The following is a 19109-nucleotide window of genomic DNA, read 5'->3' as shown; positions in this document are numbered from 1 at the left end:
GTTTAATAAATGAAGGAAAGAGGAGGGGAGACGAGTGATGGAAAGGCAGTCACTCACAACTTCCCACAGAAAAGATTGATTCCCAGCCAGTCGCTGAGCAACAGCTACTCTGGAAAGACTAGCCTTTGGCTTTTGTTGTTGAACATGTCATATAATATGAAATACCCCTTAGGCCAGTTCTGGTCAGCTGTCCTGGCTGTGTCTGCCCCCCAGCACCTCACCAGTTTTTGCCTACCCCAACCCTAATCACTGTGGGGTGTGGAGTAAGAAACAGAAGACCTTGACACTGTGTAAGCCAGTAGCAGTAGCTAAAACATTGGTGTATTATCAACACTGTTTTAGTCACAAATCCAAAATACAGCATTATACATGCTGCTGTAAAGAAAACTAACTCCATCCTAGCCAGACACAGTACAGTGGTGGACAGAGAGCTCCAGCTGAGATGTTAGTGCTATGGAAAGCAGAAAGATTGCTTCATATGTCTTTCAGGCCCATACTCAGTTCATACATCCCCACTTACTAACCCTCGTTTTAATAGCATAACATAGTTCATTTCTCATACTATGTAATCTGCCCTTATTCTTTTCTAAAATTGTCCCAAATGCAAAATGGTGGACAACTGATGAGGGAGTGAGGTATGCTTTTAGTGGTAAAGCTGCCTAGTTTTGAAATATTTAGTATTTTTTGAAAAATTACAGTAAGAGTAACAAACAGCTTTCACTGACTTCATTCTGGTTTGTTACTACCTGATTCTGACATTAGCATCTCTCTCCGTGTCAAAAAATACGTGCTAGTGAATGAGTTGTCCAGTACCTAATACATCTGTGATCAGAAGGAAAATGAGCATAAAGTTCTATGTCAAAAAATTTCAAATAGAATCCTCTTCTCCTGATCATGTGAGTGATTGCGTGTATGTACCAACTTTCTAGTTCTGGTGGAAAAACTTTAGGATGTAATCCTTCCTTAAATGTAATTCCTTAAATGGTATTCTCAGCCAACTCTGCAGAGGTGGCATGATCTAGAGTAGTTACAGCTGAAGAAGCAAAATCTTAATCTTTGAGCCAGTAAAAAGAAATGAGGAGAAATTGTAGGTGAAAGATACCACTTTGTGGACAAAAGACACCATTTTCATTTTCAGGCTAATTCTGGATTGTTCAGTGTCAAAAAAATAGAAAGGAATGAGGAAAGAAATCGTGTGGGAACAGGCAATGTTTAAGGAAAGAACAAGAAGTATGCAAAATGGAGGCAAATCTAGCAAGCCTTCAGTACTTGTCTTCTGGACTGGAAAGAAATGATAGTTTTGTGACTGCCTGAGGATGTAGAAACTAAACAGGAAGAACAACATTTGAGGTAATTCAGCTAAAATTAGATGAAATGTTAAGCACATGAAATTTTAAGCACATGAAATCTGTGGCCCTGTGTCCACAAACGTTATCTTATGTGGTAGCAATGAAGAACACTTTTACTGACTTGTTTGGGAGACTAAGGGCTGAGATGTAGATTCTAACTAGCTAGCAGCAAAGACTTAGGCAAACAAAAGTTTACATGAATACAGCTTCAGAAATATTTAAGAATTATGTGTAGCTATTAGGCCTCTGTTCTTTACTCTGTATTTAGCAAAGTCTTATAGAATGATAAAACTAATATGTAAGATTCATTTTTAATTGAGTTATCAGCCTTTTATCCTTCTTATCCATCAGTAGGAAATATTCCTCAAAAAGGATGTTTTGGAAAAAGACACTATTACTGTCAGGCACATTCACATGTACATATGGAAATGCGTAGTTACAACAGGCTAGAACATTCCCAGATAACAACTGCTGTCTTGTTTGCTCTTTCCCCTCCCAAAAGAGGGATTTTCCTGTACTGAGATCATGTAGTTGACTAATAAAGCCTTGGCCTGCTGCTGCCTGTTGTGTTGCTTAGTGGTTGCTATACAAAACAAAGTAGTAATGAAAGTGTGTTTCTAGGTATTGAAGGAAGTAATGTAAGCATGATAACCAGAAAAAGTGACAACAAAGAAGCTACACAGTATCCAGTAATAGGGCTTAAACTGTTCTTCCATCCATTTGAGAGAAATAGTTAGATCCAACTTTGAGGCATCTGTAGAATACCCATTTTTCCTGGTCAAACATGTTTTGTGGAGCAAATGTGTTTTTCTTATTACAGGGCTGGTTCTCAAACTTTGCTTTCTGAATCTGAGGCAAAAGCACTCATGACAAAAGAATCAAGACTGTTAAGGGTTTAGAAATAATCTTCTTGGGTTGTTCACAGAAGCCTTTCCTCAAATCACTTGAATACTGTAGTCCTCTGTAGCCTACCTCAGTATGTGGAAGCAGTCTATCTTGTTATAAATATAGATGACTGCTCGAGATATCCATCTCCAGAATTTTATTTATTTTAACAAAAATGCTTTAATGCATTTTTAGTAGAATAAAAAAGAGTTTTTAGAGTAGAAAATGGGGTAAACTCATCTTCTTTAGTTCTTCAGCATGGCTGCTTGTATCGATAATTTCTGAAATATTAAGGGAAACTTCTCAGGAAGTTCTAAAAACCTTCTAAGGTAATTCCTCATGGAAAAATTAATGAGCATTTCTATAGCATCTGGTTCAAGATCTGGCATGCATTTCTGAACATTATTGTCTCTAGTCTATGTCCAGACTAATACCTGGCCCTACAACAACAGGGCTAGTAACTGTGTGGCTCTTGTACGCTGAATACCAAGTTCTTATCACTGGGGAATTCAGAAGGGACAACGTGGCATGACAAACTGGTGGTGCCACAGAAGTTAACAGACAGATCTGCATCATAAAGCACAAGCAGATAGGCATAAAAGTCTCGTGGTCCTAGTCAATGCCGTTCAGTGTATTGACTACTTGCATTTCATGCGGTTGTAATACTGAAACACAGCAGCACACAGGTGTGTGTCTGCTGTGTTGTACCAGAAGCAGCTAAATGGCCAGAGGAGACTTTTCCTAATGGATTTTTTCATGTCTAGTTGAAAATACATGTTTCTCTGTCAAAAGCGACAAGACAAGCCTCTAGACTTTGTTTTGATCAGTTTGACATTGATTGTGACTCAACTTTAGCTTACTTCATGTCATAAACCCAGGTTGGATGAGGCTTTGGGCAACGTGGTCTGGTGGAGGGTGTCCCTGCCCGCAGCCCGGGGGTTGGAACTAGATGATCTTTAAAGTCCCTTCCAACCCAAACCATTCTATGATTCTATGATAAATGTCTGTTGTAGAAGTTTGCACGCTAATGGTGGAGTCTTTAGCAGTTTCTTTAAATGAACCAAGTGGTTTCTGATATAATGTTATTTAAGCTCTATCCCTTGCTCAAACCTGATTTCCACCACTGTGTAATGCCTTAGTCAGTCTCTAGCTGTAGCAGTACATTGACCTGTTCAGTGTTTGGATCTTAAGACAGTTTAAAAATGTTCATTGCGCTCTTCAGGATTACGTCTCATAACCTATGTCTTGGATAGAAATGTGAAGCAGTGGAGAATATCCTGTTAGCTGTTTATCTTGTGCAAGGCTGTTAGGGGATGTTTATACCCTGTTTGCACAATAGGTAATTGGTAGTTGGAGCAGGAAGTAGATGTAGGCTCTTCCTTCATAGTTTCTGTGGAGATTTCTAAGAATTCGGTGTGGCCACAGAGTTAAATCATGTTTAATATGGACTGGGACTGGGTGAGAAGAGTTTCTGAATCACTGGGAGGATAGAAAGATTATTGTGGTGGGGGAGGTTAAGCACAGGGTTATAATTTGACTGCAGTGCAAGGCAAATCGTACTAGTCTCTTCAGCAGTATATTTATTTGGATGGGGTTGTTTTTGTTGTTGTTGTTTTCCTTTTAGCCTCTGTATAAAGCTATCAATGTAGCCAGCTATCAAAACATAACTCAATTTTTCTGCTTTTTTCCTCAGTGATTTCTAAGCTATACCACTAGTGGCTATCTGTTCTGCTTTCTGGAATTGTGGATCTGGGGATGTGTGTTCTGAAGTACTGTTTGCAGAATTCAATGTTGCCTATGTTTTTTTTCCTAAGAAAATACTGTGATGCCTATCAGTGGGCTTTTCACTTGTATACATATAAGTCTGAGGTCCAAACCCCAGGCATGTTTGCACTTGTTTTAATCATAACATCAGCTACCTTCTCACCTTGCATTAAAACTACACATAATACTTAAGACTTTTTCTCTCATTTGCAAGAGACATTAACAACTTTATCACGTTTGGTTTTTCATTAGTAGTTCCACAATGGTATATGACTGTTAATAGTAGTCTTACCTGAAACGTGCAGTTCAAAGCTTGCTGAGTGGTTGCTGCTTCAGCAGTGTCTAACACTTGTAGAGGCAGAATAGAATCACCTGCATGAACTCAGGGTGACCATGCAGTCTCCTACAGCACATAGTACTTATCTTTGTGTCCCTGGAATATCATTTGTTTGAATCCATTTACATGCACTGATTCTCAAGAAGTAAGTGGTATTTGGGAATAACTTTGTGCATTCTTCTTGCACTCCAGACTGCTACTTTAATAATGATTAATGCGATCAACCTTAAGCAAAAGAGTTTTCTGGATACTGGTCAAACCAGTACTAGACACCGTCACTGTTCTGAAGCTGATCTCCCTTGACTTGTGCTAGTGTTTCACTGACTCTTGGTGTGGGAGTTGGTTTTAGTAAGTTGTTTCCTATATGGAGGGGATTATATAGCTCAATGCCAAGCTTTCATCTTAAGAGTATTGTCTTTGTTATTCCAAGTTGTCTTCACATAAATAGAATGCAATAATGGATTCTTTATTTAGGATTAAATCTGAATAGACTAACGATTTTGACTGAGCAGTGGACCACTTCTGCTACATATAGCTGGATAGTCATTCAATGGTTTTGATTCAGCTGTAACTTGATTTTCTCTTCAGGCAGCTTCTTTCATACTTTTGCTTAAATGGATAATGAATATTCAAAACCCCTGTAGCTTAAACAGGGATACTACTCAGTCACAGATAAGGGAAGGAAGATGGCCTTTGTAATATTCTGAAGGGTAAAAATTAAAATCTCGTGGAAAGGTGGGATTCTTAGCAGCTCCCAATTTAGAAGTGTGTTTTGTTTCCCCTCCACACCCTTCCTAAACTCAACTAATTGCTGGTAAACAAACAGTTGTTTGACCTGATAATATAGTTAGCAGGGATGCAGTTTATAAAACTTGAAAATCCGAAGATGTTAATAGCTTTCATAATAAGGTGAAGTGACACACAAAATGTAACTTGCCCAGAACTTGCAAAAGAGCTGGATTTCTAGAGCATGGGAGTCTTAAAAAAACCCAACAAAAACCAAAACAAAAACCCACCAAACAAAAAACACCAAAAAACCCCCAGCTGTTAGGTTTATCTTAACTTGTATCAAAACCAGTATTCTTTCAAGTTCCTCGAAATCAAAGTTCTGTGATGTCTCCGCTGTGTGAAGCTGGCACTTTAGCCACTTTCTCCCATGAGAAAAGAGAGAAGCAAAACTCATGTCGATTCAGCTGTGGGAGAGAGAAGGGGCAGGACACCTGGCTCCAAGGAAGAGTCACAGCTTTTACCTCCTTGTGGCAAACCCTTGGACTGTGCCCCAACTGCACAGTAAGGAACACTGGCTCTGCCATTGTTCTTGAGACTTCTGGGCATCCCAAGGTATAATCAGAGTAAGTCTCGGTTAATCGAGGGGTTTCAGGCTTTATAGAAAAGTACAAGAGGTATGATATGGCTGCCTGCCTGAGCTGTGGATTCTGCTGGAGAGATGGATTCTTAGTTCTGGGGGTTTTTTTAATCTTCTTTTTTCCTCGGGTCCTCTGTCCTTTGTTCAACAGCAGCTGCAGAATTTCTCAAGACACTTCAAGCTCTAGTAATGTGCATCTTCCCAATAAGTGTGTCACAAAGATTGAGCTTCAGTGGGTACATATAAACAAATTGCTATCGAGTTCTGTTTTGCCCCTGTACACCTTTACTTCAAAAGTAAGGCTACAAATGTGTTGAGGTGCTTTTTGGGTTGTAGGCTCATTATATAGCATCTTCCTACTGCTTGATAATTAACCCTTCTGTAGCCCTTTCAGTGTCCTAGGCTTCTTTCTGAAGGATCATTTAGTTGTAAAAAGTATTGTTTTACAATGCATAAAACAGCTGCTCAGAGCTTTGGGATCTCACTCTATTAAGTGACCATCCAGCACCACTTACACACGGGGATGGGGAAAGCTCTAGGGGTAAATCCATTTGTGGTCCATGTTGCTCTTTCAGATGCATTCTTTAATACTAGAGTAATCTATATAATTTTACTGCTTAAAGATAGGAAACTGGGAAGGAGGAGGAAATTCTAGGTGTTGGCTGACCACAGAGGTGAGGGTCATGCTTTAGAATTTGGAGATATTTAACCTTTAAGCATTCCTCATTAAATTGTAAGAAAGCAACCAGAAATAATGACCACCCAATTTGTATTTCAAAGCACTAAATTTAATATTGCCACCAGAGGGCAGCATGTTACGTGAACTGGCAGTGCAGAACCTGATACATTCCAATTCTAAGTACAGATGAACTTGTGAAATCTGAGTTTTGGAAAGTATCAGTAATTAGTTTACAAGTTGTTTTGTTTTGTTTTTTCTCTGTTGTGTTCAGCTTGTAGCTAAGTCCTTCAAACACTCATCATGGCATTGGCTTTCTGAGAAACAGAAGTGACATTATTGACATCTGCCAAATGAAAATTATATGTAGCTGTTCTGTAACTTGTGTTCTTGTGCTCTTAGCTTATTAATATTTCTGCATCCAACCTCCATAAGACAGAGGTATCAGGAACTTACTCCCTTACTTCTTTCATTGTTTTTACCAGTTACATAATTCATTCTTCCTGCTTTTGTCTCAAGGATACATTGAGTGTTTCAATGTACATTGCGTGTGTTACTTGGTGTGATGAAATGAATGTTGAAGTTGATTTAATTCTACGTTTGGTGTTTTTCGGATTAATTTGTCTTAAATACAGCATGTGTGCTGTTTGGTAGTTGGGTTTCTGTGTTTTGAGTTGTTTGGGCTTTTTTGGGTGGGGTGGCTTTTTTGTTGTGGGGTTTTTTTGGGGTTGGGGTTTTTTTGTTTGTTTTTTTGAGGTGAGCATTGTGAGACTTGAATTCTTGATACCCATGTAGCAATATGATCTAGGAAACTCCTTACACAAACCATCTAAAGTGATATTATACTGGTATATTGTGACTCAAAGCCCTCCTCTGTTAGTTTTGTGGTAGGTGCAGGTTGACACACCAGGCAGATCACATCTTATAAGACTCACTTTCCCACTTGTACAGTAATGTAACTTTTCTCGGCAGGGTATTACCATTATTTGAACCTAGTTAACATGTGAACGCAATTGAAAAAAATGTTATATTAAAATAAATCATTGAATAACTTGTATACAACCTTTTTTTAATGCTGTGGTACAGATACATTCAGTAGTCTCATGCATAAAAGCATCACTAATTTGTGATTTAGAAAAATTAAAACCAAGAGTTAAACATTGGATGTTGACATTTTCCTGAAGTTACATTGGTTTCTTTAATCTTCCTGAAATGTAGTCTAGAATTTTTATATTTGGAAGTCTAACACACTACTTTTTTTTTTTTTTTCCAAAAGTGTGTCTCTTCATTTTTTGAGTAATGGAGTTACTGCGTACTAGGACCTTGCCATCTTTCAGGTGACTGAATATAAATCCAGATTGAATCTGGTACTGTCTCTCCTGAGGTGGTGAAAATAAACCTGGACCTGAGCTGATTTGGGATGGTGATGGTGCTCAAGCATCTTTGTGTAGTGCTTTAGTAACAGCAGCATTACAGGAGTGTACAGTGCAACTGCAGTAGGCTTGGTAGGCAGCCAGCCGAGTCCATGTGGGCTTGCTGGTCGAGGTCTTGTGCTGTGTGGAAGTGGCTAAACTGTACCTGGATCCAAGTGGGCGTGTGAAGTGCTACAGCTGTGTTCTTGCAGCCCCCTGCACATGGTCTAATAAATCCAAACTGGATTTGAGGGGAAACCGCTCTGTCTCCCTGCATACATAGCTCAGTTAATCTGCAAATAGGATAAACTGCCCATAAATAATTGAGAGTTTATAGTATACTGCATGTTCCAGATAAGAGTTAGAACATGCAGTATTAAAAGAGATTTTTAGAAGTCGTTGATTATACTGGGTTCACCTTCTTGTCCTTGCTAATTGGGGCAGGAGCATGCAATGCCAAAATCTGATATAATATTCTTAAAGTGAGTAGACTGGTATTTTCAGTAAAGTTCTCAGGTGGTTATTTTGAGTCCGCTTATACTTTGAAGCGTAAGCTGACTTAATATACATGGATGCAAGAAACAAATGGAAGTCTCGAGGGATGCAAGTCTCTTTTCATGGCTGATTAGTAGTAATTTTTCAGAATCCATACCAACTGAGGAAAGCATGAGGTAGATTTATTATGTGCTATATTCTTGTGAAACCATTGTTTTCAAATAGGAATTATTTATATGTGACCCAGTGCAGCCTGGCATCTTGCCATGCAGAGTAACAGTACGTGCTCGTTTAACACTAATACGTGGTGCACCATAATCAGTGAGAGAAATGTGGTGATCAGATTATGTCTCTTCAAGGCAACTGAAATGATAGAACTGAGGTGAATGGAATACTTGAATTTTTCAGATCAACAGTTTCTTAGGCAGTAAGTTTATATTAAAAATAGACTGTAATGAACTTGGTATGCTTTTTTGCTTTGTACAGTACATGTGTAATAACTGGGGGGGGATGTGAGTGTTGTTAAATCACACCATTTTCAAGTGCATTTTATTATTTTTTTATGAGGATAGATGCATTCCTGCAGTGGTCTGTTCTTGAATGTAGCATCCAGAAAATTTTATACTTGGTTGTGTTAGTTTGGAGGTTGTGGTCTGTTAAAATTCTAGTTTTGTTGGTATAAAGTAATTTTTATAGATCTAATGTAATTCCCATTAAATTAATTCTAAGAGCCTAGGCATACTTAGCCAACATCTTCTAGAATTGTTAGAAGTGCCAATTGTTAAGTGCTTGTTTATGTGAAGTTATCATAACACATTTTTAAGACTTCAAGTTCTGTTTAATGTCCCACTGAAACAGAAGCAAGCAAGTATCCTCACAGATTCCAGCTGTGTGAATTTCCAAAGTTTTTGACTCAGGCCTTTCAGTGGGCCCATGTATGAGGCTATTACAATAATCAGTGTGTTATCAGAAACGAAGATAACTTTGATTTTTTTTTTCTTATGTTGAAAACTTCAATTTATGAGGAATTTGAATCAATTCATAGTTGGCCAAAAGCCAATTTTTCTCCTCAACTCTAACGCGTGTTTGAAAAACGAACTCACTTCCTAAGTGCCTTGTGAATCTGCAATGATTAATTCTTCTCATTATTTTGCTGCAAATTCTCATGACCCTCTGTGATGATTCGATCACCCACTTAGAGTTTATGCATATTCATATCTTTCCACTCCTGCTGCAGTCGTTCAAGTCTCCTTCACTGGCTGTGGTGTGTGCTTGGTGCAGTAATTGAGCTGCAGTAGATTGATTACTCTGGGGAGCTGTAAGGCCTTTAAAGGTGAAAACATATCAGTCCTGTTAATTAGGAAACAAAGCTCTGGTGGCAAGTTCAGCAGTCAAATGCTTCCAGTGTAGAAATGAGGAAAGGTATGATTTGTTCCTTTCCATGAACCCTGTTTACTTTTTTATATTTGAATTAGATCTGTGTTTGCTGTAATAGGCTTGTGCAGAAGATAGCATATCTTGTTTGATTGTGTGGTGTTGGTATCTTAAAACAAAAAGAACTATATGTTAGACATTGATTGTAATTATTAGCTGCTGTTAATCACCTCTTAAATTATAGATTATTTTAGGCATTACTTGACCTATAAAGTTAAATGAGAGATGAAAAATGGAATCACTGATTGTAAACTTCAGCCAAAAACATTGGTATTGTTCACTTTTTCAGACCTGAATGTCAAAGTCTTTTCTCTGAATTAAAACAATAGAATTTCAGAAACTGTAATAAAACCTGGGGTCCCTCCTTTCTACTATTAAGATGTCTATTGCCTATCTTGTGCAAGATTAATTAAGGAGACTACATTCTTAAAATTAGGTGAATATTAAATGATAGCATAAGGTTTCATCCAGCAGACAGCATCCTTACATCATCATTGTAAGTACCCTGTGGTTTTATGTTGCTAAGCACTCTAATCTAGAGTGGCCTATTACAAAGATATTAAGGGTAGGGGAAACCATCTGCCACACAATCTATCCATAAGGGTCAGAAATAAATAATTTACAAGTAATTTATATATCTTAAAAACCACTTTTTCCCTGTAATTACGGGACAACAGATTGTAGAATACAGATGCTGTGAAAATGCCACTGTTTTTGTAAACAGCGTGTGATCCATTGCTACTTCAGGGCAGGTTATAGGATGCTGTTGTCATACCTGTTCCTGCTGAGGTCAGGAAGAAAAGTCTTCCTGAAACAACTGCACATGAGATCAGACTCCAGTTACTGTGTCTTACACCAATGGATATGGATATCACATTCATTGTTTGTGTGGTGTTTTTTTTTTTGCTTCTGTTTTAGGCATTTATTAACACTGCAAAGGAGATCTACGAGAAAATCCAGGAAGGAGTTTTTGACATTAATAATGAGGTAACCTTTAGTACTCCGAATGCTTTTTGTTTGTTTTAATAAATGTACAAAATTCACCATCCCTGGAAGGCTGGACAGTAAAATATTTGTCTGTTCCATTTGGATATAGAATTTTCTGCCATTGTGATAAAAATGGATTAAAATAAGTGACCCTATCCATCCATGAAGCATCGCAAAATAATATAAATCCCCAAAAGAGAAGAAAATCCACTTTCATCCACTTCTCCATATGGTGTCATCTGTTTTCAAAGATAATTTTCCACTATGTAAATGGGGGACCATGTTGATATGCCAGATGTACTCCATGAGCTGTCCAGTGTAGGGGAGGGATTGCTTTGAGAGTTACATAAAAGACTTTTGAAATGTTCCTGGTTTAGGTGGCTGGGTTCTGTAGGGAATAAAAGATTAGCCATTTTGCCTATGCACATTACCGAAATTACAGATTATCGAGGCCTGACTCTTTGCTTGTTTGATGTGGGGGTGGGGAGGTGGAGCTAGGAGCACTTTTGTAATGCAGAAGCCTAGAAAGACCTATAATGTCTCTTGAATTGTGCTGTTGAAGCAGTTAGAGAGGTTCATGGCTACAGAAAAAGCAGATTCAAATTCAGTGGTAGTAAATAGAAATATTAGGATCATATAGAAATGTTAGTATTGTGTGAGTTCTCTGTTAACATTTACATAAAAAGTCACATCACAAAGTTTAAATTTGACAATGTGAAGTGGTCTGACCTTTTTGGTGCCCAGGGTTTTTTTTTTTATCCTGCATATCCCTAAATATCGTTGCTGAGGTGCTTAGTGAAGCCGCATGTGAAAATCTGCACCACCACTCCGTGTTCTGTATCTGCTCTGTGCAGAGGAGCATTCTCTGTCTGGGACTGTCAGTCTGACACTTCTCTTAAGCATTATAGTCCTTGCAGAATTGTTCAAAGAGTAGTGAGGGAATTGGCAGGACTCAATTAAATAGTTTCACCTCTTTCTGCTTAATATATTCCAACATGAGAAAATTTTGACTATTAAAAATATTGCTTTTATGAGTTTAGAGAGGAAACAATGAGAAACTTCAGTTGTATGCGAAGTATTTGCATTAGGAAACTTGTAGCTAAATAAGACCTGAATAGTAGTCCTTCACAGACATGAATTCTGACTGGAAAATGTGTGCGCACATGTATGGTGTTTTGGTGAAACACTTTTTAAATTCAGTTTAGTGATGAAAAACTTAACATTTTCTTTAACATTTTTCCTAAAGAAAATGCACTCAGTAGTGCAATATAAATTGGACAGTAATCAGAGTGAATGAAAAAGCATGCTCGTTGTATCTGTCGAGTTTCATACAGTAGCTGACTGCTTTACTGTGCCTTATGGAGCTTTGATTGCAATATGCTGTCAAGAGCCAACAGTCCGTGCTATTTATTTGGCTTTATGCCAAGTCTGGCTCCTTGATTCCTCAAGAAGTTGCTATCAGCCCAGAGGGGGCAAAACCAATGAGCCATAGGGCATGCTTTTTATTAAAGAGGAGTCAAAGAGCGAAAAGAAACCACATCAGCTGCTGTCAATACTGAGCTAGTGCCAGAAACCCCAAGGCTACTACTGTTGCAGAACAACTGCCAAGCACTATAAATCTGAGATTTACTGTGACGCAAAGTTTCCTTAAGAGCTTAATTTCTGAAGCTACTGTATTACTTTTCTCAAAGTGCTGTATTTTTAGGTAAAATCCACTTGAGGGAGTGAGGGTTAAGATATAAGTGTGATTTTGATGAATGAAAGAGTTACGCGGTGTGTGGGTTCTTGGCAAGTAGCCATGTCTTTCGGGATCATAGAAATTATTGATGACACAGAACACTCGTATGCCCTTAGCCTCTACAGCTGATTCAACACAGAAAGAAATGCTGTCTAGAGAGGAAAAGTTTTATATTAAACTATTAAACTAATGGAGATTTTGGTGAGAGGGGAGAGGTTATATGTTCCTAGCCAATGCTATGTATTTTTAAAGCCTTACGCCAAGTAGTAATTCAAATACAGTTCTTGCTCTGTGTTTTTGTGTTAGGAGTTTAAGGTACAGAGTTTAACATAGCGATAAAATTTAAATGCGAAGGAAAGCATCTTGCTTTGAATGATATTTAATTGCCAAGGCCATATTGCTAAAAAAATATATAAACTTTGCTGTATTTCTTGCATACCTCAGGAGAACTTGCTTATATGATCTTCTAAAAAAAAAACAAACAACAAAACAAAAAACTTTTCAAGTATATTAGTGTTCTAGAATACTTACACTGTGTATTAAACTTCATTTCAGGCAAACGGCATAAAAATTGGGCCTCAACATGCTGCCACTAATGCAACACTTGCAGGCAATCAGGGAGGACAACAAGCTGGAGGAGGCTGCTGTTGAGCCTGTTTTTACTTTCTAGCTGCCTGGATGGGGCCTACTAACTTGTTTGTTCACCCTTCCCTCCCTCCCCCCCCGCCCCGCTCGCCTCCACTTCAATTCAACTGAGACATGAAACTTGTAAGTTGGTTTCCTGTTGCAGAAGAAGACTTTATCCTTCAAATTCTTGTATAACTTTGAATAAATGGTTAATGTTCACTTAAAGACAGATTTTGGAGATTGTATTCATATCTATTTACATTTGATTTCTAGGTCAATTGATGTGATTATTTTTGTTAAATGTTGTCTTGTGCCCTTGACTACGAACTGAATTGTATTAAACACTACAAAGTCATCTGAGTATTTTAATCAGTTTGTGTAGTTAGGTTTCCCAGCTCCTGCGGTTACCTAATGTTTAATATTGTAGAGCTGTCCTCAAGTTTTTTGTCAATTTTCAAGGCTATAAAGAGCAGCAGAAGGACTCTTTTAATTCTGTATTTATCACTTTCTGTATATATAGTTTAATAACCTGCTTGGGTGTACTTGCCAAGCTAGAACTCTTTAATGCATTTGCATAAATTCTATACTACTTAGAGCTTGAAAACTACAGAAGCATTAATAGAAGTTGCTTGGACGCTAAATTTTAAGCCTTTTTGACATTGTTAGCATGTTCATCCTCCCCTGTCATTATCCTGAAGTCCAAGAGAAATGCTTAATGTATATTACTAGAGGCTACATACGTGCTATCTATTTTAATGCCAAATGTTTGCTGTTTGTCCACAATTTCCACAGCACCTCTTCAGAAATGGATTAGCTGTTTGCCTTAATGAATACTATTGGTAAAAACAGAATATGAATGAAAAGTAGAGGAGGAGTGAAAAATTTAAAATGGCACATTATAAAAACGTTGATCTTTTCTAAATGTCTTTTTTTTTCTTGTTTACCACTTGATTTCTAGGTATATTTTTCTTGCAAGGACAGTTTTTTCAACCTAAATGTACAGTGGTTGTGTAAAGTTTTCTTTTAGTGACAACTTGTAATCCTAAATATATGGTAAGCATCTTGTCTATTGTGAAGAGGGTGTGAAAATAAAATCTGCCAGTTTGGAAATCTTGATGAAAATCAAAACTAGAAATGCTTTGGTACTTATTACGGTGGTGGTTGGGGGGGGGGCTGTTTTGCCTAAGGTGAAGGGGTTGCAACAGTGCAAAACAAAATCCTGTGTTTAAGTGTTCATTTGTTAAAGTACAGAATATTCATGTCACTTTTCCTACAAATGAGGAAACAATTGCGTTTCCATCTCCATCCTATTTATATAAATTGCCAGATAAAAGGGTGACGCTAATGCTAGGCCATGCTTCATGTATCTAAAAAAATAAAGGGAGGGGAATGACTGCAAAATTTTTGTCTTACTGGACCAATACTGACTGCAACACAGCACTGGGGGACATAGATCCTCATGTCATCCGTTCTTGTTGTCAGAACTTTAACATCGGAAGTAAATAAAGTTCAGCCTGACAGGTGTAACATAGCAGTGGTTCTGAAATTAAATAAAGTTTGAAAAATGTGTGGAACCTTTTGTTTGTATCTGGGGGAAGGGAAGACTGATAAGGATTTACGTAAGTTGCTGACTTCAAATCTGTCTTACACCTTCAGAAGCATTATGAACAATGCAATATAATTATTTTCAACAATTTAAATTCATAAGAGGGTACTTCATTTACATACTTTCAATTACTAACTGTTTATTGCATAATATTTATATTTATAAACCACAAACACTTATTGCTTCAGTTGAAGCTTGAAAATTGTGCTGCATGACAGTGAAACCATGGGACTGAATTGCGTTGATGCTGGGGGAAAAACTGGCTTCTTGTAATGCTCACAGGAGAGAATGACTGAGCAGGAGTATTTGCTTGAATTAATTGCTTGAGGATTTTTGGAAGTGGCAACATTGCAGAACTCAATTGCTTGAGATGTGAGAAAAAGCATGATCTTCTATAGCAGCCTCAGCTACCCTACAAATGGGACTAAATTTCTCTTCTCCATAAAAATTGCCCCTGTTCAGGGAGCAGAGGAGGAGAATTTGTTAGCCTGTCCTGAGAAAAACAAAAATGCTTGCTGTGTTAAGTAGTGATGATTTACACAGCTAAAGTTTGACAGCCGCTCGTTTTCTGAAAGCTTGGAAGATCTATAGTATAGAATTGACCAGGAATCCAGGGCTATCATAGCAAAGAGGCACCAGTGCTTTTCTGAGGGGGGAGTGAGGGGCAGGGGGAACGTGCTGTGACTTATAGTCAAGTGTGCATACCAATTTTTGGGGGTTTGGGTGGGGTTTTTTATCCTGCTGGTTGGTCGTGACTTACATGCCAGTTGTACACTGTGCATTATGTTAAGAATCTGGTACTTTCAAAGAGGAGCTAGAGCAAAACTGAAGTTTCCTCGCATTCTGCCTGGATTTTTGTCACAAGATTTGTGCATATGTAATCCTTTTGTTGCCAGTTAGAAATCTGTGTATTTCTGTTGGTCTTTTGGGCAGCCTCTGATCCTGTTTTATCCTGTTAGAATTTGAAAATTATATAGCACAGAACCTAGCAGCAGGGTTTACTTCTAGAGCATGTTTACTCTTTCACAGGTTTCAATTTGACTTGCACATGACTGACTGATAACTTGCCTAGCTTTCATGTTGAATTCCAGTTGCTTTTATTGGTTGCATTTTCATAACCAAAAAATTAAGATTGTTCCCCGGCAACTTGTACAGCTGTTACGTGTAATGTAAGGCTTCTATCGATACTGAAAAATCATACCACCGTGCAGTTTCCCTGTACTCCCAGTTTAGCATATGGTAGTTAACTTACAAAAGAGTAAATTTGGAGTGACAAATCCTCTAAGCATTATTTTAAGACTTGTCTCTCTTATTTCTACTTAAAATGAGAAGCTCTGGGAATTTTGGCAGTCATTTAAGAAAGATTACCGCTCCTCCTCAATCTTATACCTGTGTGTTTGTTGACTTCAATCATTCTGATTTATTCTTGTGCAAGATCAGACTCAGCGGTGACTTAAGGTAAATGACTGCCAAAACACTTACTGATAAGTTAAAATAACGAGACACTGGCTGAAGCCCTGAGCAGGCGGCGAGCGCTCTGTTCCCTGCTCCAGAGATGTGTCTCTTCTGCTGTGTTACACTTTTTGTGATATGTAGTTCATTGTAGTATCAAGTCGTTGAAGAGCCTTCAACTACGGTATTTATATATTGGTGGGGTTAGAAGGGTGCAGATTAGTTTCAGGCTAAATGGCATACATTTAAGTTGGAAAGCTTATTTCTGCCTTACGAGTTTACCTGTGAGTGTTAAAGCACTAAGGCTTCTGGGGAAGAAAGGAAAAACTCTTACCAGGCTCTAAGTTACAGTTAAACTGAATCTGAGAGGAAAAAATGTGTATTAAAAAAACTTAGAAGTATCAGAAGACAATTTTTTGCATTAAAGGATTTTTTTTAATTAATCATTCTAAATGAGAGCATCCCAAAGTTGTTACCAGGGAGGTATTGCTTTTGTAAATACTGATGCCTGAGATGGCGATTCCTCTTGATGGACTATCCTGACACCACTGATTTGTCCTATGTCTCTCTTCTTAGTTGTTTGTGTGGGTTTTTTCCCCCCCTCCTAAATCAAGTTTCTCTTGTGTATTATCTCCTTTTTGTCTTGTCTGTTCTGGTATTTTCATTCAAAGTGCTGCTCTCCATCTTTACCACTCCACATCTGTTACCTTTAAGGGGATTTGCCCAATATGGGGCATTTGCTTTGAGGACGGAAGGGGTGGGCAGGGGGAGAGAGGGCTATACTGCCTTCTCACATGATTTAAAGTCGTGAGGAAAGTATTGCATGGGTTCTGTTACTTGTTACACATAGTATGTGTGCTGGTTTGCATGTGGGGGGGATATAATTTGCCTACTCCTCTTCCACTATTGCATGGGAGGAGAGAGGGGAGAAGGAGGAAGACTAACAAGTTTTATTTAGGTATCTTAAGGATGCTATCAGCAAACAAATTTATTATGATTTGTATGTACTTAATGTTCCTCCCCCTAGAATCTCTGGGTTTTCCTCTGCCGCGTTACTGCAATGTAACTTTAACAGTATGCAGTGGTGATTTATTTTAATATGGTACTGAAATCTCCATTTGTAAATAATCCAGGCTGCTGCTGTGTAAGTAGCTGATGAAATGTCTTTACTGGGTCTGCTGCGTATGAAAGAAACCACAACATTAGGCAATAAAAACTACTAACAGAATGTTACAAAACCAAGACCATGACAAAAAAGCAGCATGTTGTGGATCTATCATTTTTATTCCTGGGACAGATTTTATTATTTTTGGAACTATTACAAGACTTATGTTAAATATTGTGGATGATAAGAGGAAACAGACTCTTGGCAAACATGGAAAACCAATTACAGCATATTACCCTATTCCCCTTCCAATAAAGGAGGGGCTAGGCTAAAAGTTTATTCTTTGCTTAGCAGCTGGAGGAGGGGAAGTGTTCTGTTCCTGCCTTAGGATTGGCTTAAGGAAAGAGATTGTTGCTGTAGCAGTCTTACCGCGGGCAATCGAAGCTGGAGAAGGCAAAACCAGCATGCTCCGCAGTCAGTTTTACCCCAGTCTGAAGAAGTCTGCTGTTTGTCACGGGAGCGCTGACTAAACAAATCACTGTTCTGTACCGTCAGCTATACTGTTCACTTCAAAATAAAGTTTAAAAAATTGTGTTTGGGTGCAACTTTCAATACTGTAAATCTCCCTGTCATGGTGATGAGTATTTCTGAAAACTTGTTTTGCCAAGTAAACTGGAACATCTAATACTCAGATATGGGATTTAACTGCTACGTCCTGTGGCTCTGTGTGACGTAGAGGTGAAATAAGGTGTAAGGAAAATCTGCTCAAAAGTTTGTTTAGAATCCAGTCTACTACACTGTCTGTACATCCATTTGAACTCCTATCCCACATTACCGTTCCTGTAAAATTGTCCATGGCAGCATGAATACAGACGAATCAATGCATCAACATGTTTTGTGGTTTTTTTCCCCCCTCCCCACAGCATAGGTACGATTCCTTTAAAGAGTCAGAGATAAAAATGTATTGGGCAGAATTTTGTTGATGGCTGGGACTATGGTACGCTTGTGTAAATTATAGCAGGATCCAGTTAGCCTTCCTACTTAAGCGAAGCCCAGTACCATGTGGGGACGTAAAATATTGGGAGGCAGGAAAACCCTTAAGTGAGAGGACAGCTCAAAAGAGACCGAGGTACAATTGTCAATTGAACATTGTCCAAGTCAAAAATAGTCAAGTAAACAGTACATTTTCTGATCAAGGCTTGGGAAAACATTTTCAGATGCAGGAAATGTTTGAAATAATGTGACTTACAAGACAGTCAAATAACAAAGGTACTCAGGAAGACAAAAATCTTCATGGTGTCTCCCATGAAGATGACATGGGGAAGAGGCTGGCTGTTGAACAAGCATTACCCAGCAGCTGAATGCTGCCACCTATGTCTGGGAAGATGTCACTGCCTGAGAACCGCAGCACTGAGTGTGATGAAGGAACTTCTAAATTTGGACGCCCTCTGGCCAGGTGCACACTGGCAGCACTAAGACTGGAGCTGAGGCAGCTTCCAGACTTTGGTTTAAGGAGAGATGTGAAAAGAAACAGCGGCAGGGGGCATGGGGCAAATTAACTCGTCAAGTGCTGGCTCGAAAAATACCTGAATATACACACAGGACCTGTCTGGGATTGTTGTATACAGGTACAGCAAAGCTTTGTATTGAATGTAGTTGGAAGCAGATTTTTCCAGTTTTTCTATTGCATTTTAATTTGTGAGGATGACTGGACCTTACTCATGGTTGCTGGTTAGGTTCATGTCAAAAGGACTTCAGATGGAGAAAAAGAATGTGTGTTTCGTGGTGTCCTTGAGAGTCAATCCAGCCACTTAAAAGCAAAGCCCAACTGACTGATCTAAACTAACTGGTCACCAACAAAGGTCTGTCAGCCAGT

At 38.5% G+C, this 19109-nt stretch overlaps 1 protein-coding gene across 1 annotated transcript in view; it reads left to right on the top strand.

Moving 5' to 3' along the window:
- Positions 1 to 14639, top strand: part of RAB2A (RAB2A, member RAS oncogene family) — a 45118-nt gene extending 30479 nt beyond the window's left edge. Inside the window, exons 8-9 of the mRNA XM_075744030.1 lie at positions 10637 to 10705; positions 12999 to 14639. Coding sequence (XP_075600145.1) covers positions 10637 to 10705; positions 12999 to 13094 — 165 coding nt within the window. The 3' untranslated portion in view covers positions 13095 to 14639. The remainder of the gene's footprint in view (positions 1 to 10636; positions 10706 to 12998) is intronic.
- Positions 14640 to 19109: the final 4470 nt, after the last annotated feature.

The sequence above is a fragment of the Balearica regulorum genome, chromosome 2, assembly GCF_011004875.1.
Source record: "Balearica regulorum gibbericeps isolate bBalReg1 chromosome 2, bBalReg1.pri, whole genome shotgun sequence".
In the NCBI taxonomy this organism is placed as follows: Eukaryota; Metazoa; Chordata; class Aves; order Gruiformes; family Gruidae; genus Balearica; species Balearica regulorum.
This window is presented reverse-complemented; position numbering and strand designations above follow the sequence as displayed.